Raw genomic sequence first — 26725 nt, 5'->3', positions numbered from 1 at the left:
TACAACATCTCCTACACATTTCCTGAAACTCAGTCACCATATCCGTGTATTCGTCAATGTTAATCTCAGAGGCTACCCGGAACATATCAAAACAATTAGTACTCACACTTGTGTCTAAACTATGTTCATGACACTGCCTATTAAACCAAAAGACAATGACAAATAGAGAACCCTATTCAATCCTTAATGGAGAATAAAATGTTTTGAACTCACCAATTGCTTGAGTTGTAATGATGTTAAATTGTATTTTTTTGTTTTGTGTGTCACCAAGACAGACATAACTGTAGTAGCAGTCGTAGCATTAGCACTGTGGTTTTGCAAAATATATTTTTTTAGGAGAGCAATTCATCTGGATTATGTGTCCTGGCTTTGAGAGGAATCCTAGGCCGGTACTTGTATAAATGGTAAAGTGATCTCAGAGCCCAGCTCCGGTTTCTCTCCCTCACAGACCTGTCGGCAAAACACGATCCGCCTAGATTTGGGAATAGAGTAAGGGGGAGGCGGGGACTTATCTGATACTTTCCCCCAAAATGTTCCTCATAGCCAGCTAGCACATCTGGTAGCACTTTAGAGGCATTGTCCTTTTGGGCCTTTTGTGAGGCTTGTTACCCAGAGGTCACTACTAAGACTAGAGACAGACAGTGCAACCACTTTTAAATTATGAAAAAACGACTTTAGGGAGTACAACGTATGAATCATTTTTTTCTTATCATCTACGTAGACATGTAAATGTTTGCCCATACACTGTCCTTTATGAAATTGGTTGTGAAAGAAGATAAAGCTAACCTTTTGTAAAAATCATGGATTGAGATTTAAATAAGGTGTCTGATTGAATTTACTTTGGATGATTAGTATCACATGTGTGAGCAAGTGTGCTATTTAAAATGTAGTCATGGATGCCCCCTGCAAGAGGGATATTGCAACTGCAGACGGAAGACACAAAAGTTTAGTGGAGCTTAATGAGACAAAGCTGCCCCCCCAAAATATTTAACTTGGCATCCCAAAGATCACACTTTTACATGGGGCAAGTTGAATCCTAAATAAGAAAAAACTAATGAAGTAAGAAGAACCTTTTTAAAATTTTGGAACATTTATTCCACTACATGCCCGCACACCTGGACCAAGTAGAATTCCTTGAAGGCGAGAGAGGGTGCTAGTGAAGAACATACGATACCACCCAGCAACACTGTTGAACAGAGTGAAGTTATATCTAAAACAAGAAGAAGGTATCAATACTGAGTTGGGTTCTTAATGACAAAGATCCACAGCAACAGATGTCAGACCACTGCTCAAGAGCCTCATCAACCCCCACAGCCCCCATGACATTTCCTGATTTCTGCCTTGCCATCTGCCTTCCAGCTCCTCAGACTTGACACCTGATAAAGCCTCATAATAATTCACATTAAACTGGAGGTCGCTATAAATAAAATAAAAATTGAAAAAGCTCAGTCTGTGTGTACTTAAAGAAAACAGCAGGCAGTCCTCAGCCAGTCCACACTGGTCTGATAATGTGATAATGTTAGATCTGGTCAATTCACAGCCCAGACACCCACACACTCAACCCTTATGTTTACAGCCACCCCTTAGTCTAGAGGATGGGAATCCTCTATACCAAGGATTAACAACTAAATTCAGCCGTGGGACAATTTTCTTCTTGAGATGATGGTCAGGGCACCGGGAACATAATTCCAAATAATTTGTAGACTGCACATTTTCTGCAAGAAGCCCAAACAGATTTAATATTTGGGTAACACTTTACCTGACACCCAGCGTCATAACACATATATTTACATCTGTGACATATTGCATTATTTTATGGCTGGTTTTGACACCTGCATAAGTGTCAAAGCGCACATTTATTCAAATGTGTTTTTTCCCTTGTGCGCAATTACAATTTAATATGGTAAATTTCATGAAATGTTGTGCAACATAAACGTACTGTTGACATGTAGGCTATGGTGTAATGGAATATTTTGCGTTGTGTGGTAGGTTTTTGACACTTATGAAGATGTCATAACCAGCCGTAAAATAATGCAATATGTCACGACAGTGTTATGACGCTGGGTGTCAAGTAAAGTGTTACCCAATGACTAAAACATAATCATTTCAAACCTTGCTTACATTTGTATAAGAGCACACATCTCTTTATGCGTGGGAATACTTTGGGGAACAGATTTCCAGCATTAAAACACCAGCTCCAAGTGATTTTAGTCTTATGTCCAACAATAAAAATGTAAAAAATACATATACAGTACCAGTCAAACATTTGGACACGCCTACTCATTCAAGGGTTTTTAATTTTTACTATTTTCTACATTGCAGAATAATAGTGAAGACATCAAAACTATGAAATAACACATGGAATCATGTGGTAATCGAAATACATTCTCTCAACCGGCTTCATCTGGAATGCCTTTCAACAGTCTTGAAGGAGTTCCCACATATGCTGAGCACTTGTTGGCTGCTTTTCTTTCACTCTGCGGTCCAACTCATCCCAAACCATCTCAATTGTTTTGATGTCAGGTGGTTGTGGAAGCCAGGTAATTCGATGCAGCACTCCATCACTCTCCTTCTTAGTCAAATAGCCCTTACACAGCCTGGAGGTGTGTTGGGTCAATTGTCCTGTTGAAAAAAAAATTATAGTCTCACTAAGCCAAAACCAGATGGGATGGCATATTGCTGCAGAATGCTGTGGTAGCCACACAGGCTAAGTGTGCCTTGAATTCTAAATAAATCACGAGATCTTCCGTTCACCTACTCTGTGCCTCACAAAGACACAGTGGTTGGAACCAAAAATAAAATATTTGGTTTCATCAGACCAAAGGACAGATTTCCACCAGTCTAATGTCCATTGCTTATGTTTCTTTGCCCAAGCAAGTCTCTTCTTCATATTGGTGTCCTTTAGTAGTGGTTTCTTTGCAGCAATTCGACCATGAAGGCCTGATTCACACAGTTGATGTTGAGATGTGAATGTTACTTGAACACTGAAGCATTTATTTGGGCCTCAATTTCTGAGGCTGGTAACGCTAATGAACTCTGGGTCTTTCTTTCCTGTGGCGGTCCTCATGTACTTTAGATTTGTGTGTGTTGTTGTGAAATTGTTAGATATTACTGCACTGTTAGAGCTAGAAACACAAGCATTTCATATCATCTGCTAAACACGTATGTGAAATGAAATTTGATTTGAGAGCCAGTTTCATCATAGAGCTGGATGATTTTTGCGACTGCACTTGAAGAAGCATTCAAAGTTTTTCAAATGTTTCGCATTGATGTCGTAATGTCGTAAAGTAATGATTGTCATTTCTCTTTGCTCTTTTTTTTTTTTTTTTGTGTGGAATTTTTACCCCTTTTTCTCCCCAATTTCGTGGTGTCCAATTGTTTAGTAGCTACTATCTTGTCTCATCGCTACAACTCCCATTCGGGCTCGGGAGAGCCGAAGGTTGAAAGTCATGCGTCCTCCGATACACAACCCAACCTAGCCGCACTGCTTCTTAATACAGTGCGCATCCAACACGGAAGCCAGCCGCACCAATGTGTCGGAGGAAACACTGTGCACCTGGCAACCTTGGCTAGTGCGCACTGCGCCCGGCCCGCCACAGGAGTCGCTGGTGCGCGATGAGATAAGGACATCCCTACCGACCAAGCCCTCCCTAACCCGGACGACGCTAGGCCAATTGTGCGTCGCCCCATGGACGGTGGGGCCCGGTTACGGGCGCGAACCCAGAGTCTCTGATGACGCCCTTAACCACTGCGCCACCCGGGGGGCCAGTTGAGCTGTTCGGACTTAGCCCTATTTGGTAAATTACCATCTTCTGTATACCACCCCTACCATGTCACAACACAGCTGATTGGCTCAAAGGCATTAAGAAATTCCACAAATTAACTTAAGGCACACCTGTTAATTGAAATGCATTCCAGGTGGCTACCTCATGACTGGTTGAGAATGCCAGGAGTGTGCAAAGCTGTAATCAAGGCAAAGGGTGGCTACTTTGAAGAATCTCAATATAAAATAAATACAAATTGTTAACTTTTTTGTTTTCTACATGATTCCATATGTGTTATTTAATAGTTTTGTCTTCACTATTATTCTACAATGTAGAACATTATAAAAAGTAAAATCCTTGAATGAGTAGGTGTGCCCAAACTTTTGACTGGTATTGTATATAGATTATTTTTACTGTTGTTGCTCAGAAAACTTGGGGTCCAAATACAATCCTGTTGGGGAACCCTGCCCTATACCATCTCTCTTTAGAGCAATTTCAATACTACATAAAGTGCTTTCATGGTGGTTAACAAAAGCTTTTTTATTTTGTGTTTGACAGGTTGTGGAGTTGATCTCAAGTGCCATTGGTGACTTAGTGCAGGGAATCTACCATGAGATGCCCAACAGTTTGGAGGTAAGACCATTTCCATACCAGGGTCAGTGTAACTAGTTAGCTGTAAACTCACCTAAATGAACTGCACTGTCAATTTAGGAGTCTACAATCTCACCATGTTCAACCTGCAGATCGATGTGCCTCACAGAGTGGAGTCTTAACATACGCTACATCAATGGGCCACACAGTGCATTCTGGGACAAGGAACGCTCTCCTTCAAGGAGTGAATGGGTGTCTATTGGGCGCTAGCTCAAAGACCCAACATTAGCTCGAATTTCGTCAACAAGAAGTACAACATTACAAATCCTTTCTGAGATGTTAGATAATTAACTTGCTCTCTGTAATATCGAATAGCTTTGGAATCATGACATTACGTACTTTCAAGGAACATAGGCACGTTTCTTCGCCATATACACCGACTTTGAAAAGGGATTGCGTAACAATTAGCTTAGCAACCACGTGAAATATATGATTTACATAAGTCTTCAGCCCCTTTAGATATGAGACTTGAAATTGAGCTCAGGTTCATCCTGTTTCCATTGATCATCCTTGATGTTTCTACAACTTGATTGGAGTCCACCTGTGGTAAATTCAATTGATTGGACATGATTTGGAAAGGCACTAATTTAATCCTTTTTAGAATAAGGCTGTAACAAAATGTGGAAAAAGTCAAGGGGTCTGAATACACTGTAAGAAGGGCCTTCGTCAGGGAGGTGACCAAGAACCCAATGGACACTCATATAGAGCTCCAGAGTTCCTCTGTGGAGATGGGAGAACCTTCCACAAGGACAACCATCTCTGTAGCACTCCACCAATCAAGCCTTTATGGTAGAATGCCCAGACGGAAGCCACTCCTCAGTAAAAGACATGACAGCCCACTTGGAGTTTGTCAAGTCACCTAAAGGACTCTGACCATAAAAAAAAAGATTCTCTGGGTGCCAAGCGTCACGTCTGGAGGAAACCTGGCACCATCCCTACGGTGAAGCATGGGGGTGGCAGCATCATGCTGTGGGGATATTTTTCAGCGGCAGGGACTGGGAGACTGCTCTTTGCCTCGATGCTGACTAAAGTACATAGAGATCTTTGATGAAAATCTGCTCCAGACCGCTCAGGACCTCAGACTGGTTCGAATGTTCACCTTGCAACAGGACAACAACTCTAAGCACACAGCCAAGACAACGCAGGAGTGGCTTCGGGACAAGTCTCTGAATGTCCTTGAGTGGCCCAGCCAGAGCCTGGACTTGAACCCAATCTAACATCTCTGGAGAGACCTGAAAATAGCTGTGCAGTGACGCTCCCCATCTAATTTGAGAGGATCTGCAGAGAAGAATGGGAGAAACTCCCCAAATACAGGTGTGCCAAGCTTGTAGCATCATACCCAAGAAGACACAAGGCTATAATCGCTGCTAAAAGGTGCTTCAACAAAGTACGAAGTAAAGGGTCTGAATACTTACATACATTTATATTTTTGTTTTTTTATTTCTAATAAATTTGCAAACATTGTTTGCAGAAGGTGTTCATACCCCTTGACTTATTCCACATTTTGTGGATTCAAAATTGATCAAATAGATTTGGGATAGGCCTCCCGGGTGGGGCAGTGGTCTAGGGCACTTCATCGCAGTGCTAGCTGTGCCACCAGAGACCCTGTCGCAGCCGGCCGCGACCGGTAGGTCCTTGGCCAGTAGGGATATCCTTGTCTCATCGCGCTCTAGCGACTCCTGTGGCGGGCCGGGCGCAGTGCACGCTAACCAGGTCGCCAGGTGCACGGTGTTTCCTCCGACACATTGGTGCGGCTTGGTTGGGTTGTGTTTCGGAGGATGCATGACTCTCGACCTTCATCTCTCCCGAGCCCGTACGGGAGTTGTAGCGATGAGACAAGATAGTAACTACTAACAATTGGATACCACAAAAAGGGGGTAAAAAAATAAAATAGATTTAATAGGATGAGTTGGCTGCAGAGTAAAGGAAAAGCAGCCAACAAGTACTCAGCATATTTGAGAACTCATTTTAGGCTGTTGGAAGAGCTACCTCATGCAGCTGGTTGAGAGAATGCCAAGAGTGTGCAAAGCTGTCATCAAGGCATAGGGTGGCTACTTTGAAGAATCTCAAATATATTTTGATTTGTTTAACACCTTTTTGGTTACTAAATGATTCCAAGTGGGTTGTTTTATAGTTTGTCTTCACTATTATTGTAAAAATTAAGAAAAACCCTTGAATGAGTAGGTGTCCAAACTTTTGACTGGTAGTGTGTGTGTGTGTGTGTGTGTAATGTACTGTATGTATGTACAGTGCCTTGCGAAAGTATTCGGCCCCCTTGAACTTTGTGACCTTTTGCCACATTTCAGGCTTCAAACATAAAGATATAAAACTGTATTTTTTTGTGAAGAATCAACAACAAGTGGGACACAATCATGAAGTGGAACGACATTTATTGGATATTTCAAACTTTTTTAACAAATCAAAAACTGAAAAATTGGGCGTGCAAAATTATTCAGCCCCCTTAAGTTAATACTGTGTAGCGCCACCTTTTGCTGCGATTACAGCTGTAAGTCGCTTGGGGTATGTCTCTATCAGTTTTGCACATCGAGAGACTGACATTTTTTCCCATTCCTCCTTGCAAAACAGCTCGAGCTCAGTGAGGTTGGATGAAGAGCATTTGTGAACAGCAGTTTTCAGTTCTTTCCACAGATTCTCGATTGGATTCAGGTCTGGACTTTGACTTGGCCATTCTAACACCTGGAAATGTTTATTTTTGAACCATTCCATTGTAGATTTTGCTTTATGTTTTGGATCATTGTCTTGTTGGAAGACAAATCTCCGTCCCAGTCTCAGGTCTTTTGCAGACTCCATCAGGTTTTCTTCCAGAATGGTCCTGTATTTGGCTCCATCCATCTTCCCATCAATTTTAACCATCTTCCCTGTCCCTGCTGAAGAAAAGCAGGCCCAAACCATGATGCTGCCACCACCATGTTTGACAGTGGGGATGGTGTGTTCAGCTGTGTTGCTTTTACGCCAAACATAACGTTTTGCATTTTTGTCAAAAAGTTCAATTTTGGTTTCATCTGACCAGAGCACCTTCTTCCACATGTTTGGTGTGTCTCCCAGGTGGCTTGTAGCAAACTTTAAACAACACTTTTTATGGATATCTTTAAGAAATGGCTTTCTTCTTGCCACTCTTCCATAAAGGCCAGATTTGTGCAATACTGATTGTTGTCCTATGGACAGAGTCTCCCACCTCAGCTGTAGATCTCTGCAGTTCATCCAGAGTGATCATGGGCCTCTTGGCTGCATCTCTGATCAGTCTTCTCCTTGTATGAGCTGAAAGTTTAGAGGGACGGCCAGGTCTTGGTAGATTTGCACCCCCAAAACCAATTCTTTCTTTGGCCGCCTCTCCTTCCAGTTCTCTGCTGCCAATGACTGGAACGAACTACAAAAATCTCTGAAACTGGAAACACTTATCTCCCTCACTAGCTTTAAGCACCAACTGTCAGAGCAGCTCACAGATTACTGCACCTGTACATAGTCCACCTATAATTTAGCCCAAACAACTACCTCTTTCCCTACTGTATTTAAATTTATTTATTTATTTTGCTCCTTTGCACCCCATTATTTTTATTTCTACTTTGCACATTCTCCCATTGCAAATCTACCATTCCAGTGTTTTACTTGCTATATTGTATTTACTTTGCCACCATGGCCTTTTTGCCTTTACCTCCCTTATCTCACCTCATTTGCTCACATCGTATATAGACTTGTTTATACTGTATTATTGACTGCATGTTTGTTTTACTCCATGTGTAACTCTGTGTCGTTGTATGTGTCGAACTGCTTTGCTTTATCTTGGCCAGGTCGCAATTGTAAATGAGAACTTGTTCTCAACTTGCCTACCTGGTTAAATAAAGGTGAAATAAATAAATAAAAAAAGAATTCAAGCACTGTCAAGTTGGTTGTTGATCATTGCTAGACAGCCATTTTCAAGTCTTGCTGAAGATTTTCAGGACAATTTAAGTCAAAACTGTAACTAGGCCACTCAGGAGCATACACTACCGTTCAACGCTGTGTACTACTCCCTTCACAGAACAGCACAAACGGGCTCTAACAAGAATAGAAAGAGTGGGAGGCCCCGGTGCACAACTGAGCAAGAGGTCAAGTACTTTAGAGTGTCTAGTTTGAGAAACAGACGCCTCATAAGTCCTCAACTGGCAGATTCATTAAATAGTACCCACAAAACACCAGTCACAACGTCAACAGTGAAGAGGCGACCTCGGGATGCTGGCCTTCTAGGATGAGTTCCTCTGTCCAGTGTCTGTTCTTTTGCCTATCTTTTATTTTTATTGAACAGTCTGAAATATGGATTTTTCTTTGCAATTCTGCCATGTTTTTTTTCTCTAGGATTTTGCCTGTACTTAGCTCCATTCTGTTTCTTTTTATCCTAAAAAACTCCATAGTCCTTGCCAATGATAAGCATACCCATAACATGATGCAGCCACCACCATGCTTGAAAATATGTTCTCTGTGATGTGTTGTGTTAGATATGCCCCAAACATAATGCTTTGTATTCTGGACAAAAAGTTCATATTTTTGTCATATTGGAAACAGTATGCATGGTTTAATATTTGTATTATATATTTATTTTATATATTGTGGAGAAACTACAATGTTGTTCCATCCTCAGTTATCCCCTATAGAGGTCGAACGATTAATCGGAATTGCCGATTTAATTAGGGCCGATTTTCAAGTTTTCATAACAATCGGAAATCGGTATTTTTGGACACCGATTTGGCCATTTTTTTTACACCTTTATTTAATCTTTATTTAACTAGGCAAGTCAGTTAAGAACACATTCTTATTTTCAATGATGGGCTAGGAAAGGTGGGTTAACTGCCTTGTTCAGGGGCAGAACGATAGATTTTTGCAGTGCAGGTGCATTTATACGGAGACTTGATTACACACAGGTGGATTGTATTTATCATCATTAGTCATTTAGGTCAACATTGGATCATTCAGAGATCCTCACTGAACTTCTGGAGAGAGTTTGCTGCACTGAAAGTAAAGGGGCTGAATAATTTTGCACGCCCAATTTTTCAGTTTTTGATTTGTTAAAAAAGTTTGAAATATCCAATAAATGTCGTTCCACTTCATGATTGTGTCCCACTTGTTGTTGATTCTTCACAAAAAAATACAGTTTTATATCTTTATGTTTGAAGTCTGAAATGTGGCAAAAGGTCGCAAAGTTCAAGGGGGCCGAATACTTTCGCAAGGCACTGTATTAACAGTAACATATCTGATGTATTTTCCAAACATGTAAACATGAGTGATGGGAAAGGTCATACGATTTTGCACCAAAATCATCACAAATCAAGAGATTGCAAAAACAACAAGTGGTACAGGAGGCATAAATAGCCTACATTGTCACCAGTTTGAGTAAATATAATATACAATAGGCACAATGAGAGATGCGCATAGTAATATGTTGTATGGCTTCTTCGGGAATATGAACTCAGCCAGAAAAGGTAAGGAATTTATTCCGCAAAGTTTGGACACCTACTCGTTCAAGGGTTTTCTTAATTTTTACAGTAATAGTGAAGACACCAAAGCTATGAAATATCACACATGGAATCATGTATTAACCATTAGTGTTAAACAAATCAAAATATTTTATATTTGAGATTCTTCAAAGTAGCCACCCTTTGACTTAATGACAGTCTTGGTATTCTCTCAACCAGCTTCACCTGGAATGCTTTTCCAACAGTCTTGAAGGAGTTCCCACATATACTGAGCACTTGTTGGCTGCTTTCCCTTCACTCTGCGGTCCAACTCATCCCAAACCATCTCAATTGGGTTGAGATCGGGTGATTTGTGGAGCACAGGTCATCTGATGCAGCACTCCATCACTCTCCTTAGTTAAATAGCACTTACACAGCCTGGAAGTGTGTTTTGGGTCATTGTCCTGTTGAAAAACAAATGATAGTGAGACTAAGCGCAAACCAGATGGGATGGTGTATCACTGCAAAATGCTGTGGTAGCCATGCTGGTTAAGTGTGCCTTGAATTCTAAATAAATCACTGACAGTGTCACCAGCAAAGCACCCTCACGCCACCACCTCCATGGTAAGAACCACACATGTGAAGATATTCCGTTCACCTACTCTGCGTCTCACAGACACTGTGCTTCGAACCAAAAATATCAATTTGGACTTGGAATTTAGACCAAACAACAGAATTCCACCAGTCTAATGTCCATTGCTTGTGTTTCTTGGCCCCAAGCAAGTCTCTTCTTATTATTGGTGTTCTTTAGTAGTGGTTTCTTTGCAGCTGGATGGAAGGTGGTCTACTAAGCTAACATATGGAATTATTTAAAGATTTTCGGGATAGTCTGATTAACACTGCTGTAGCTCGGCCACCTTCCACCGCAGATGCGGAAAGCCAACATAAACGGATGCGATGGTTTGAGACGCAGCCCATGCAAAACAAATATTTTTAGCTTAAATGGACATTTTATTATGTTACTTAGATTGACGCACAGGTGCATCAAGACTCTTAAGGATTTTAAACTGCGCTTCGGATCGTATCAAATAGAGCAAAATACTTGAAAATACTTGAAATAGCTTATCTATTTACTACGGTGAAGTGTGTCCAATTAAATGAATGATAGGCTACCATTCGTCCTATCCTAACTTGTTCTACGCTTAGAGGCTATTTCGCCAATAGGAAACCATCACAGAAAAGGTGAGATATTTATTCTGCAATGTTCATGGAAATAAAATAAATAATAAGAAATAGATGCCTATTTCTAATTATTTTAGAATGCAAAGATGAAAATGTTTTTGCTCTTTCACTAACAGCAAATGATTGCATCTTATTCTATTAAGCGACTTGTTTTTTTTGTCATGAATAAGAGTCATTATATATTCCTGCAAAAGGCTACTACTGGGATAAAAATGTACATCCACACAATGGGAACAGTCAGAACTGAATACATAACGTTTGATGTAAACTTTCAGGACAAGAGCCTGACTGATGACATCAACATGGTTACGTGGGAGGAGCAGAGGTTCTTGTCCCATGGTGCCTTGCTGGCAAAAAGCTGTCAGGCAGCGATGGAGCTCGCCAAACATGACAAAGATGCCCAAGGACTGGCCTACAAATACGGCAAGCATCTATCACTGGGACACAAGGCAAGTACTGCATATTATGACTCGTGGGTTTTGTCTTTAAAATAATTCAATAATGACGAGACAGAAGGGGCCTCCTGAGTGGCACAGCGGTCTGAGACCGTGCTAGAGGCATCACTACAGACCCGGGTTCGATCCCAGGCTGTCATACAAAGCGCCGTGATTGGGCGGCGCACAATTGACCCAGCCACATCCGGGTTAGGGGAGGGTTTGGCCGGGGGGGCTTTACTTGGGTCATCGTGCTCTTGCGACTCCTTGTGGTGGGCCGGCGCATGCAGGCTGACCTTGGTCTTCAGGTGAGCGGTGTTTCCTCCGACACATTGGTGCAGTTGGCAAGCGGCTTAAGCGGGCGGGTGTTAAGAAGCGTGGTTTGGCGGGTCATGTTTCGGGGGATGCATGACTCGACTTTTGCCGCCCAAGCCCATTGGGGAGTTGCAGAGATGAGACAAGATCGAACTGGGGATGGGCAAAAAATTATGAGACCGAAGACAGGAATCAGTTCAACCATTATCTAGAACAGGGATGGGCAACTTTTAAAGAGTGGTGCGGGCCACTCATCATGAGGGTCTGCAGTGGCTCGGGGGTTTGTGTATCCGTACACACACATGCAGTCAGAGCCGACCCTAGCCTTTTGGGGGCCCTCCCTCCCCCACCTAGAGGAGCAAAACGTTTTAGCTGCCCCCGTCTTGAGAGTGGAGGTCATTTAAAAAAAAATTGAGTTAATTTCCTGCAATTCTACTCATTTTGCCATGGGGCGGAGAGAACATGTTTGCAGTGTAATATCTGAGTATCTTTTTGTAGAGGGTACTATGCTGCATACAGACCCTGCTGTGCACTCAATGTTGCGGGGAAACTGAAGTGAGCTTTAACCTATTGTCTGTTTGTTTGAGTCTTTTATAAAAAAAGAAAATGTAACATTGTCTATTTGCTGCTTTTCAATCAATCATGTAGCTGTTCTTTAGGCGGTTGCCTAAGATAAATGTGTTCATACGGGCAGAATATTATATTTTGTAGCGTAAGCTACTGAATTTATGAAAATAACCAGTTCATGTGAAAATATTCGGATCTGGTAAAAGGCTGACATTTGGTTGTTTCAATAAAATAAAAAAGACTGTCACATGACACTAGAAATGGAAACTGATTTTAGAGACAAAGTAATAATAGCCTCTACAATTAAAGGGGTCAGAGTCCATCTTATTGGGCTCTTACCATTATTTATATCTTTCAAATTCACCAAACAATTTTATTTAAAAGCCCACTAGGCTACTCATTTGTTGCATTAAATGTTTTTGGATAATAGGAAGGAAAATGCTGTTGGGTGTTAATGCAATAGCCTATCCTACACAATTGCACACAGTACCCTACTGTACCCGGTGTCCAATCCGATACACAGAAACATATGAAAACATAACCTTATGCTTTCTCTGTTAAATCTTCTATCTAGACCCTTCTGTAACGCAAGCAGACGAGCAGATAATCAACAAATGTAGGGGTATTGGATTGGATCCAACACGGATCATAACTGCCTTCGCTGGCGCAACAAACGAGACATCAACATATTCTGGACATTCTTCTCAACGCTGTTTTGGCATCATGTGCTGTGTCACTTGACTGTCATTCAGAAACGTATTTTCTGGATCAGCTGATGATGGCCTAACTAAACAGCTGGATGTTAAATGTGCATCCAACAAGTTGGTCTAGCCTACCATAGCCTATGGAAGAACCACGAAAGTTAGGTGACTTTTGGTTAGAAGCATTCGATTTTGCAACCGCATTCATCACTTTGGATTTACCAAGTTTTATTTATTCTGTCTAAGAGGAATGCAACACATTTTTATTTATACAATATTCTACCCATATTTTTATTTTAGTGCATAAGGGAGCCAATAAATGAGAACCTTCAGACTGGTTTCAACATGTTTCCTCATGGGAGCCATTGCATTTGATTTATTTTACTCAATATTCTGCCCATATGAATTAATTTATATAAAATATTTTGCCCATTTTAACGAATTTATTTTCGGGCATAAGTGAACCAATATACGAGAGCCTTCAGACTGGTTTACACCAGTGGCAGGTCTAGACCATTTCAACTGGGGAGGGCCAAGCTGGGGCCAGTTGTACTGTTAGAGGGGCCAGTTATATTAGACGTTATTGTTTTCTTCACTGCATTGCAGGCAAAAGACCATGTTCATAATAATCATTGTTGCCACTGTCTAATAACGGATGTAAAAAAAGAACGATAGCAAAAATTATTTCATACTCCACATTTAGGGGGGCCACAAGGGGGTCCAAAATTGTCACAGGGGCACTGGGCAATGACTGTAGCAGGAACCCACTTTTGGTCCGTTGAGGTAGTTTCTCCAGGATTGAAAGCTCTGTCTTTTGTTCTCAGTTCACAACGTTCGACTTGACTCTCCTGTTGACGTCGCACTCCTTTTCCTTCTCAGGTTTGAGTAGGTCGAAGCTTGTGCTTAGCACCCTCTTCATGAGTAGCAAAGCAGGGAAGCCTTGTTTGTTGCATGAGGCTTGTTCCTTTAGGATAGTAGGACGCTGTTCAAGCGTTGGTACAACGTCCCTTGACCATAACACTTTCAATTCATTTTTCATGGTCTGTATGAACCTCAACGCAAGCCAGTTTATAGATGGATGATACGGGGCGGGCCTGATGTGCTATACGCCATTCACCTGTAGGAATGTAGCCATTTATTGGGACACTAGGTGTGGTCCGTTGTCGCCAACGAGTAGGAGTGGTGATCCGAACAGACTACACTTCCCCAAGTTTCTCGATGGTGTTCTCTGCAGTAGTAGACCTCATGATGGTAACATCTGGCTACTTGCTATGAGCATCCACAACCACAAGAAACATGGTCTTCAAATGGACCTGCGAAGATGCGTTGCCACACCTCTGGCCAATCCCACGGATGAAGAGGTGCAATTTGAGGTATATTTGCGAACCTTCTGACATAAGGAACACGCTTTTTCCTCCATCCAGTCCATCAGAGGTAGCTTTGTGCTATTTCCTTCGTTAAAAAAACATTCCACAATTACCTGAGTGTAGCTGGTGCATTTTCCACTTGTCTGGAGTAGAAGTCCACTTGGCGGGACTCTGGCTTGACCACATGTAGTGGTAACCTGGAAGAACTGCAATGCAGATGGATTTAACTTGCGGCTTTTGATGTCCTTGGCAGCAAGTGACTGAATCCCAGTATGCGGTCCAAAGATGCTCGTCAGCGGACGATGATCTGTAAAAAGGGTGAACTTACTCCTGTACAGCTACGGGTGACATTTACGCCCTCCAAAAACAAATGCCTAGGGATCTGTGCATAGTTAGTTAGTTTTGGCTTCGTTTAATGTCCTTGACGTGAAAGCGATATACTTCACCTGAAGGCATGATATGGGACAGGATTGCTTCCGCACTATAGGTACTAGCATCACAAGCTAGTTGGATGGGCAATGACGGGTCGAACGAAGTGCATCAGATTTCAGAAGTGTTTCCTTGGTTTTCACGAATGCTTCCTCGGATTGTTCTGTCCATTTCCATGTTTTGTCTTGACAAAACAACTAATGCAGCGGCTTCAGCTTCATTGCTAAGCTCGGAATAAATCGTCGTTAGTAATTCAGTAACCCCAGGAAAGAACATAGTTGGTTTACGTTCTGAGGAGCTGGGGTCCAAGATAGTCTTGACATTAGACGGAGCCTTGTGAAGGCCCATTGCATTGATGACAAGTCCAAGGTATTCAACCGGTGATTGGAAGAATGCACTTTTCCCCCTCATCAATCTGCACACAATACCCCATAATGACAAAGAAAAAACAGGTTTTTAAAAATGTATTCAACAAAAAAACGATACCTTTTTTTATACATAAGTATTCAAACCCTTTGTGATGAGACTCTAAATTGAGCTCAGGTGCATCCTGTTTGCATTATTCATCCTTGATGAAAACTGGGAGTCCACCTGTGGTAAATTTCAATTGATTGGACATAATTTGGAAAGCACACCTGTCTATATAAGGTTCCATAGTTGACAGTGCATGTCAGAGCAAAAACAAAGCCATGATTTAGAAGGAATTGTCCGTAGAGCTCCGAGACAGGATTGCATCGAGGCACAGAGCTGGGGAAGGGTACCAGATCTGTGCGTCCCCAAGAACACAGTGGCCTCCATCATTCTTGAATGGAAAAAGTTTGGAACCACCAAGACTCTTCCTAGAGCTGTCGGACGGCCAAACTGAGCAATCGGGGGAGAAGGGCCTTGGTCAGGGTACCATCTCTGTAGCACTCCACCAAACAGGCTTTCATGGTAGTGTCCAAACAGAAGCCATTCCTCGGTAAAATGCACCTGACAGCCCTGTTGGAGTTTGCCAAAAAGGCACCTAAAGGACTCTCAGACCATGACAAACAAGATTCTCTCGTCTGATGAAACCAATATTGAACTCTTTAGCCTGAACGCCAAGCATCACATCTGGAAGAAACCTGGCACCATCCCTACGGTGAAGCATGGTGGCAGCATCATGCTGTGGGAATGTTTTCAGCGGCAAGGACTGGGAGACAAGTCAAGATCGAGTGAAAGATGAACAGAACAAAGTACAGAGAGATCCTTGATGAAGACCTGCTCCAGAGCACTCGGGACCTGAGACTGAGGTGAAGGTTCACCTTCCAACAGGACAATGACCCTAAGCACACAGCCAAGACAACGCAGGATTGGCTTCGGGTCAAGTCTCTCAATGTCCTTGACCTTGAGGGGCTCAGCCAGAGCCCAGATTTAAACTCAAACGAACATCTGGAGAAACCTGAAAATAGCTGTGAAGCGACGCTCTGCATCCAACCTGACAGAGCTTGAGTGGATCTGCAGAAGAAAATGGAGAGAACTCTCCAAATACAGGTGTGCCACGCTTGTAGCGTCATACTCGAGGCTGTAATTATTGTCAATGGGGCTTCAAAGTACTGAGTAAAGAGTCCGAAGACTTATGTAATAATTTTTTATAAAGTAAAAACTGTTTTTTAGATTTTGTCATTATGGGTTGTTATTTGTAGCTTGATGAAGACAAAAACAAATACATTTTAGCATGAGGCTGTTAAGTAACAATGTGGGAAAAGTCAAGGGGTCTGAATGCACTGTATATACAAAACTAGGTGGACATCCGGCTATTTCAGCCACACCCGTTGCTGACGGGTGTATAAAATCGAGCACACAGCCATGCAATCTCCATCGTCAAACATTGGCAGGAGAATGGCCTTACTGAAGAGCTCAGACTTTAAACATGGCGCCGTCATAGGATGCCACCTTTCCAATAAGTCAGTTAGTCAAATTTCTGCCCTGTTAGGCCACACAAGCTCACATAATGGGACCGCCGAGTGCTAAATTGTGTAGTGCGTAAGAACCGTACATCTTCGGTTGCAACACACACTACCGAGTTCCAAACTGCATATGGAAGCAACGTCAACACGAGAAATGTTTGTGGCCGAGCTGCCTCACATGAGACTAAGATCACCATGCGCAATGCCAAGTGTCGGCTGGAGTGGTGTAAAGCTCGCTGCCATTGGATTGTGGAGCAGTTGAAACACGTTCTCTGTAGTGATGAATCACGCTTCATCTGGCAGTCTGACGGACAAATCTTGGTTTGGCAGATGCCAGGAGAATGCTACCTGCCCCAATGCAGTGTCAAATGTAAAGTTTGATGGTGGAGGAATAATGGTCTGGGGCTGTTTTTCATGGTTCGTGCTAGGCCCCCTGTTCCAGTGAAGGGAAATCTTAATGCAACAGCATACAATTACATTCTAAACGATTCTGGGAATCCAACTTTGTAGCACCAGTTGGAAGGTCCTTTCCTGTTTCAGCAGTGCCCAGGTGCACAAAGTGGGGTCCATACAGAAATGGTTTGTCAAGATTGGTGTGGAAGAACATGACTGGCCTGCACAGAGCTCTGACCTCAACCCCATCAAACACCTTTGAGTTGAATTGAACCACCGACTGCGAGGTAGACCTAATCGCTCAACATCAGTGCCCGACCTCACTAATGCTTGTGTGGCTGAATGGAAGCAAGTCCCCACAGCAATGTTCCAACCTCTAGTGGAAAAACCTTCCCAGAAGAGTGGAGGCTATTGTTGGGGACCAACTCCATATTAATGCCCATGATTTTGGAATGAGATGGTCAACGAGCAGGTGTCCACATGCTTTTGATTATGTAGTATATTAAGTTATTACGAACTTGTCTGTAATGCAGTGTATGTCCTTACGAACTCCTAGTCCGTAGTCCTTCAATCTCTGTAAGGTCGTATCCAAGTTCAGGAGATGGTCTTCTTCGTCTTTCCCGGTAACGAGGTATCATCCAGGTAGCATTGTACTCCTGGCAAGATCTTGTCATTCACTCTCTAGAACAGCGCTGGCGCACTTGGGATTCCAATTGGTAGATGAGAGTACTTGAAGAGGCTCTTGTGTGTCACGATGGTCAGAAGCTCCTTTGACTTTTCATCCATGTGCATCTGCAAGTAGGCCTGGCAGAGGTCGATCTTGCTGAACTTTTGAAGATAATCCTGTGAAAAGTTTGTATGTGTGGTAGCAGATTCTACTTAGTGGACAACACAGGGTTAACGGTAAAGTTAGTCTCCACATATCCTAATTCATACACCTTTTTTAAAGGACTGGTACGATGGGTGTTGCCCATTCACTCACGCTGACCGGCTACAGTATTTTGTTCTTGACTACAGTGTCCAAGTCAGCCTTGACTTTTGGTCTTATAGCATAAGGTACGAGTCGTGCTTTCAGGAATGTTGGTGTGCTGTCTAGCTTAATGTGAAGCTTCAATCTAATGTATTTCATGCTACATAACTCTCCATTAAAGACCTCTGATTTTTCAGTTGCAACTCCCTGCACTTTTCCTGATGAACTCAACTACTGAGCATCTTTAGCAGCTAGTTCCATGGACACACGGACTTCAATGTCTTTTGCCAGTGTCAGATTACATGCCGTCAATAGTCTCTTTTGTGTAGCTTCACGCCATAGCCCACATACTATGTCTCTAATGGTGTCATTTAGAATATCATTAAACTCAGTACTCTGATAGCTTCTTTAACGAAGCAGCAAACATTATCACTGATTCTCCCTCTTGCTGATTTCTTCTGTGGAACCTAAACTTTTCAGCGAAAAGTGTCCTTTCAGTATATCCCCATATGTCTTATCTGTCCTGTGTGGCTGTAGCAGACCGCATAGTCAATTAAATGTCTTTAGCCCCATTAAACAAAAAAATGTAGGCACAATTGTCCTCATCAATGTCATTTGCAAGAAATAAATATTCAAACCGTTCTGTATATGAGCTCCACACTTTCATTAAACTGTCCAATGTTCTCAACAATTCTAGCAATTTTTCATTTCTCAATTGGCTCCTGATTGTCACTTACTTTAATATTTTCCTCATCCACTTCACTTGACGTTTCATCCTTAACTTCTCTAGGGTAGGGGGCAGCATTTGGAATTTTGGATGAAAAGCGTGCCCAAATTAAACTGCCTTCTACTCAGGGCCAGAAGATAGGATATGCATATAATTGGATAGAAAACCATAACAGTTTCACATAACAGTTTCACAAACTGTTAAAATAGTGTCTGAGTATAAAATAACTGAGTTGGCAGTCGAAAACCTGAGAGAAATCCATTCAGGAAGTGGGATTTTTTGTTGTTGTAGTTTTATTTAATGCCATTACAGTATCTATTGACTTTGGACTCAAATTGCAGTTCATATGCCTTACACTAGATGTCAACAGTCTTTAGAAATTGTTTCAGGCTTGTATTCTGAAAAATGAGGTAGTAAGAGCAGTCTGAATGCGTGGACCCTGCCGTGTCAGAGCTTTTTCATGCACGCGACCGAGAGAGTGCCTTTCTTGTTTACCTTTTATATTGACGAGGTTATTGTCCGGTTGAAATATTATCGATTTATTTAGGCTAAAAACAACCTGAAGATTGATTATGAACATCATTTGAAATGTTTCTACGAACTTTATGGATACTATTTGGATTTTGTGACTGCGTTTGATACTGTGGATAACTGAAGAAAACTGAGGTTTTTGGATATAAAGAGACTTTATCGAACAAAAGGAACATTTATTGAATAAATTGTCTTCTGAGTGCAACCATATGAAGATCATCAAAGGTAAATTATTAATTTTATCTCTATTTCTGACTTATGTAACTCTTCTTTGTATGTAATGATTTGTCTGCCGGGCTATGTTCTCAGATAATAGTACGGTATGCTTTCGCCGTAGAAGTTAATCTTTAAACCTATGTAAAATAGTTGTATCTTTTCTGAATTATTATAATAAGTATTTCTGTATTAGAATTTGGCGCTCTGCAATCTCACTGGATGTTGGCCAGGTGGGACGCTAGCGTTCCACATACCCTAGAGGTTAATTTCCCCAGTTCTTCTTCGCATGCCTATTCCTCCCTTTCTAATCACTTTGTTTCCTCGCTTCGACGTCCGTCTCAAATCCTTTTCTGCCATCCATGACAATGCAAACTCTCTCTCTCTTAGCTAGCTCGACTATGCACTTGCCTCTACTAGCAAAACATTGTCCTAACATTAGCCTTAAACTTGTTAAAACCGACTTCTTCCAGACAGAATAGTTCCCATAGGTTCAGTCTCATTGCCAATGTTTAGTTGTTTCATAATGAGAATGGAATCAATTCAACCATTTATCTAGAACATGCTCAGTCTCAACACATAAAGCCCCATGATACTATGCGGCACAACCCCAATACACCACACTGCAGGAAACCTGAAAGATTGGCTTTGCTGAAAAGGAATCATGCTGAAATGTGAAAAGGACATAATTGTACAGCTGATTCAAATAGTCAACTCCTCATCAAGCGGTGATTATTTTAATCAGCTGGGTAACACAACATGCACTCCTTGGGGTCCCTAGGACCAAGTTTGGGAAACGCTGTAGTTGGTGAGATATAACATGTAAGGATTATGATTAGGCTGTCATGACTGACTAATGCTGTCATTTCCCACTCTTTAGTTGAACTCTGACCTGCAGCCATTTGTGAAGAACAGTTCAGCAGGCCCAGTAACATTCAGTTTGAACTCTGCTCCTGTGGTTTTCCACCGGCAGATTGTGGGGCAGGAGCGATGGCGTTATCAGCTGCAACAGGTACTGAACCACTTATCCCGTGCCATTACTTTTTCCCTGACAGTTTAATTGGTCTGTCTGTCTGTCTGTCTGTACACACACACACACACACACACACACACAGTGGGGCAAAAAATTATTTAGTCAGCCACCAATTGTGCAAGTTCTCCCACTTAAAAAGATGAGAGGCCTGTAATTTATCATATGTACACTTCAACTATGACAGACAAAATGAGAAAATAAAAATCCTGAAAATCACATTGTAGGATTTGTAATGAATTTATTTGCAAATTATGGTGGAAAATAAGTATTTGGTCACCTACAAACAAGCAAGATTTCTGGCTCTCACAGACCTGTAACTTAATCTTTAAGAGGCTCCTCTGTCCTCCACTCGTTACCTGTATTAATGGCACCTGTTTGAACTTGTTATCAGTATAAAAGACACCTGTCCACAACCTCAAACAGTCACACTCCAAACTCCACTATGGCCAAGACCAAAGAGCTGTCAAAGGACACCAGAAACAACATTATAGATCTGCACCAGGCTGGGAAGACTGAATCTGCAATAGGTAAGCAGCTTGGTTTGAAGAAATCAACTGTGGGAGCAATTATTAGGAAATGGAAGACATACAAGACCACTGATAATCTCCCTCGATCTGGGGCTCCACGCAAGATCTCACCCCGTGGGGTCGAAATGATCACAAGAACGGTGAGCAAAACAAAGCCTACCATCAGTAACACACTATGCCGCCAGGGACTCAAATCCTGCAGTGCCAGACGTGTCCCCCTGCTTAAGCCAGTACATGTCCAGGTCCATCTGAAGTTTGCTAGAGAGCATTTGGATGATCCAGAAGAAGATTGGGAGAATGTCATGTGGACAGATGAAACCAAAATATAACTTTTTGGTAACTCAACTCGTCGTGTTTGGAGGACAAAGACTGCTGAGTTGCATCCAAAGAACACCATACCTACTGTGAATCATGGGGGTGGAAACATCATGCTTTGGGGCTGTTTTTCTGCAAAGGGACCAGGACGACTGATCCGTGTAAAAGAAAGGATGAATGGGGCCATGTATCGTGAGATTTTGAGTGAAAACCTTCCATCAGCAAGGGCATTGAAGATGAAACGTGGCTGGGTCGTTCAGCATGACAATGATCCCAAACACACCGCCCGGGCAACGAAGGAGTGGCTTCGTAAGAAGCATTTCAAGGTCCTGGAGTGGCCTAGCCAGTCTCCAGATCTCAACCCCATAGAAAATCTTTGGAGGGAGTTGAAAGTCCGTGTTGCCCAGCAACAGCCCCAAAACATCACTGCTCTAGAGGAGATCTGCATGGAGGAATGGGCCAAAATACCAGCAACAGTGTGTGAAAACCTTGTGAAGACTTACAGAAAACAGTTGAACTCTGTCATTGCCAACAAAGGGTATATAAAAGTATTGGGAAACTTTTGTTATTGACCAAATACTTATTTTCCACCATAATTTGCAAATAAATTCATTAAAAATACTACAATGTGATTTTCTGGATTTTTTTTCTCATTTTGTCTGTCATAGTTGAAGTGTACCTATGATGAAAATTACAGGCCTCTCTCATCTTTAAGTGGGAGAACTTGCACAATTGGTGGCTGACTAAATACTTTTTTGCCCCACTGTGTGTGTATGTATGTATGTATGTATGTATGTATGTATGTATGTATGTATGTGTGTGTGTGTGTGTGTGTGTGTATGTGTGTGTGTGTGTGTGTGTATGTGTGTGTATAAATAAATAAAATCTCTCCACAAGGTAAAGATCTACACCGAGTGAACAAAACATTAGGAACATCTTCCTAATATTGAATTGCACCTCCCTTTTGCCCTCAGAACAGCCTCAATTCGTCAGGGCATGGTCTCTACAAGGTGTCAAGCGTTCCACAGGGATGCTGGCCCATATTGTCTCCAATGCTTCCCACAGTTGTCAAGTTGGCTGGATGTCCTTTGGGTGGTGGACCATTCTTGAAACATACGGGAAACTGTTGAGTGTGAAAAACCCAGCAGCGTTGCAGTTCTTGACACAAACTGGTGCGCCTGGCACCTACTAACATACCACGTTCAAAGGCCCTTAAGTCTTTTGTTTTGCCCATTCAACTTGTACACATACACAATCAATGTCTCAAGGTTTAAAAATCTTTATTTAACCTGTCTCCTCCCCTTCATCTACACTGTTGAAGTGGATGTCACAAGTGACATCATTAAGGGATCATAGCTTTCACCAGGTCAGTCTGTCATGGAAAGAGCATGTTTATACTCACTGTATACTTAAATGTCTTTCCCTTTTTCTTGCTCTGTGAACAGGCAAAAACTATTGGAACTATTGACCATACAAAGGTAAGCAGGGTGGATGTACATACATACAGTGGATGTTTATTATTGTGGTATGGTAGCAAGGTGGGTTGCAAGACTAAGATGCTTAAACGGTTGCCATCCGCTCTAACCAATTTTAAGTTTGAAATTTCCTTCCCAAAGTCAGTTGGAGGGAAAGGAGGGGACAGACTGGGCGCAGGAAGAAACAAAGGTGGTGGTGGGGGGGGGGGGGGGGGGGGGGGGGGTGGATCTCTGATCACGTCTGAAACCAGATCGTGGGGGATTAGGTACCTAGGACTATTTGTGGAGGAGACAGCGACAGTGGCATTGTCAGAATCTCCTTCATAAGGACAGGAGGGGGGATATGGAGAGAATGTATCCTTATCCGCACCCCAGTTATTATAGTTACTCTAACTTCCATTTCCATATAGATTAGTACTTAGAATAAAATAAATTTGTTCTGCCTGCCTGGGCTTTTACTCTGAAATGTATATTGTGTCAAACACTAGGTGTACCCTGTGCACTGCTCCTCTTAGTCTTAATGTAATGCAGTCTGAAACCATGAAGATGGTCAGACCAAATTTTGGAAATATCTGCCACCTGTTGTTCGACATAGGAAAGAAAGTGGTGGACAGAGGACAGGGCCTTTCTGGGAAGTAATGGAGTGTGGAGAAGACCCTTGGAGTGTGCTGTGTCCCTGTGTTGAAACTGACGAGTGTGCACACATTAGCGCAGTGGAGCAACACTCCTTGCCTGCTGTTTTTTTAAGCGAAGGCCCACAGGGGCTTTTCAGTCTCAGAATTCATTAGGTAGAACGCCCTGAGCAACAAATATGTCCTGACAGAGCTAGAGCAGCAGGGGGGAAAAGACACCTAAGATTACTCAGTGTGTCCGGGATGAGGGGTTCTAATGACCAATGTACAGTTTTGTTATGACCACTGCACATTCTGTCCTCCGCAGTCACAATAGGCTGCTCATTTCAACATTTGCTTACATAAAAAAATGCTGTCGTCCTATGGTCTCTTCCTGCAACAGCTGCGGTCCATGATCAAGTTGGAGGAAGGTGTCACCTCAACAATGGACCTGTGTCGTTACCACGGCAACAAAGCTCTGGAGTCCATCCAGTGTTTCCCTTCCTCTGAGGCACGCTCAGCTTTGGAGAACATCGCTAGCACTGTCACAAAGTTCTGACCCGCCCATTACCCTGTGTCCTCAGGATGAATTGCACAAACACACAAAAACAATCTTTGTTCTATTTAAGCCAATCAGTGAGCAGAACTCAGTCCTATAGACCTTTACCAGAAATGAAACTACAGATTGCCCTTTTCAAAACGCCATTTAACTGTTTGCTATTAAAACAGTTCCCATCCAGTCGTCTTGAGTTGTTTTGTGTTTGCTACTATTACAACTTTGATATGTCACTGTGCAATAGCAAAATAAAATCTAGGTGGGGAAAAATGTCAAAGCTTTCCTTGTCCCTGCCACGAGAAGCACACTTGAAGCTCCGCAAGCAGTAATTATTAATGAGGTCCAATCCTGTGACCTGCAGCAAATGGACAGGAAATGCAAGGGTATTGATTGGGCCTCTGTGCGCTGCGGGCTGGCGCCAGGGTGGTGGCCTGTGGTTTCCCAGGCACTCTCGGCTGGGACAGCCAAGGTGTGAAACTGGGTGGAGGAGCGTCACCACTACCAACCGTGTCTGTCACAGGCGGCCCGGCCTGAAGGGCACACGGCACAGGGAAAGGAGGGGGAAAGATCTGAGGCTGATCCAGGAATGCAGAGGGAATTTCAAATACAAATTTGGATCTCAGTCGATGGTAGTTTGTGTCCACTTCCGCTATGTTTTTGGCTCTGTTAGGTTCCTTCATTCAGTGTGTACAAGGGCAAGCCTCCGGCCATTGATGAAATATTCATCCATGCTGTGCGCCGACAGGAGGAAAGAAACATGGGAAGATAAAGGTACCTGCTTTGGGTCTTCTTCAAATAACTAAAACTAAGAATATATTTGACTGAGAACATTTACCTGTTCTTGAGATCCTTGCCACAGGGCTACAGGGCCTGAATTACATGTGTGGATCTCTAGTTAGAATTGGGTCCTTACAGATTAGTGATCTAACTTCAAGGCAGGGAGGTTGCATTTTAGAAGGCTCCATACAGAGACACAGCTCCATGTACAGTATCGTACATCTGAAACCCAAGACTGCTATTATTCATAGAGATGATTTTTGTGGTTTGCAGTCTGTCACACCCAGACTGCTCGGCTGTCAAGAGGGCTGAGGTTACATAAAATGTTGGAGGGGGCATCAGCTACCCCCTGTGGGTGGGTGTCTGTGTGTTGTAATTACAGATGGGGCGCAGTGGAGAGCTAGCCAGCGCAGCAAAACAGATTCCATTACAGCGTCCCCACATCATGCTCCTACAGATAGAGGACAATACCACTTCAAAGTCCACAAAACAGAGAGACTTCAGACTTCAATGAGTGTGTCTTAGAGGGGCAGAATCTTCAAATGCCACTCAAATGAAGATGAGTACTCTGGACTTGTCTACTAACGTCACAGCATATTTGAAGGAAACCTCTACTCTCTGACAGGAGTGTCCCAAAAGGTTGGGGGGGGGGGACATCCATCGATTGGTTTGCATGCATTCTAGACCAAATGAAGACCTAGGCTACCCCTTTGCCTTGCATTTATTTGTATATTTTGTGTGCATTGAAAACATGATACGTAAAAAGAAATCTGATCCATAATAGTGGGATATTAAGACTTAATTAGTATATATGAACACCTGTTAATAACATCACATGGTTGACTGATGGATGAAATCACTCAATAGGAGCAATATGCTATTCTCTCTTCTACAGAAATGAGCATATTGTCCAAAAATTGCATTTTAATGAGCACTTCTCAGTGTTAAGTGCTGAATCCCAGACCCTCTTTGCAAGCCTTCGCTTCAGTGATCCCCGACTCTGCTTTCCAGCACAGGTCTCGCTCTTATTGGCTGACAGATCAGACTGCGGCGCCACACGCTGCCACTGAACCAGCTCATTACCCAAATAATGACTGTCGCACCATCTCGGTTGCAGTGTCTTATTATATACCCAACAGACACATTTGTGACCAGTCAGTGCTAGAACATTGGGTACTAGAGTGCGTGGATGTTAGATATGATATGTTCTCTACAGAAAGAGATCAAGTTGTGCTCCCTACATTGTGACGGCACCAATTAATTACATTGCTTTGTTAACTTGCAGAATCCATTTGTAATGCCATGGAATTTGGGTCTGGGATTTGGAACCTGTCCAATATGGTCATTTCTGGACAATTATTTATATCCATTAGGTGACCCATTTTGCCTCGAGCAACCCAGGAGCGATAGGTTCTTATGGGGAGATTAATTGGTATTGCTTGCCTCTTCATCTCGCCTCCTTTTGAAGAAGGTCAAAGGTAATCGAGGGGAGGAGAGGAAACGTAGAAACAAAAGCACTTGTGCTAAATTACTCCTTGTCCGCTAGCGCATCCATCAGGCAAATTACTTTTTTACAGAGAAGGAATCCCAAAATATGAGTAGTGGTCAAAATAAATAGTTGTGCCAGACATTTTATAGATTAAAAATGATAAGTACCCTATATTTGTTAACATGCACATGCTTTTCTAATCCGATATAACAACCGCTGTTTCAAAGGGGGTGAGGTAGATTTCAAAACTCTTCCGCATA

General features: G+C 42.4%; 1 protein-coding gene across 2 annotated transcripts in view; it reads left to right on the top strand.

Annotated features, from left to right (window-relative positions):
- The window catches only part of LOC110497775 (all trans-polyprenyl-diphosphate synthase PDSS2), a 59286-nt gene extending 34904 nt beyond the window's left edge, over positions 1–24382 (top strand). Inside the window, exons 4-8 of one of the 2 annotated variants that reach the window (XM_021574134.3) lie at positions 4323–4397; positions 11380–11553; positions 20563–20694; positions 23003–23035; positions 24047–24382. In XM_021574134.3, coding sequence (XP_021429809.1) covers positions 4323–4397; positions 11380–11553; positions 20563–20694; positions 23003–23035; positions 24047–24202 — 570 coding nt within the window. In that variant the 3' untranslated portion in view covers positions 24203–24382. Of the gene's footprint in view, positions 1–4322; positions 4398–11379; positions 12461–20562; positions 20695–23002; positions 23036–24046 lie in introns of those variants that run through there. The other variant, XM_021574135.3, reaches the window with a different exon arrangement.
- Positions 24383–26725: the final 2343 nt, after the last annotated feature.

The sequence above is a fragment of the Oncorhynchus mykiss genome, chromosome 19, assembly GCF_057628025.1.
Source record: "Oncorhynchus mykiss isolate SJ-2025 chromosome 19, ASM5762802v1, whole genome shotgun sequence".
In the NCBI taxonomy this organism is placed as follows: domain Eukaryota; kingdom Metazoa; phylum Chordata; class Actinopteri; order Salmoniformes; family Salmonidae; genus Oncorhynchus; species Oncorhynchus mykiss.
Note: the sequence above shows the minus strand (reverse complement) of the source record. Positions and strands in the feature narration are given on the sequence as shown.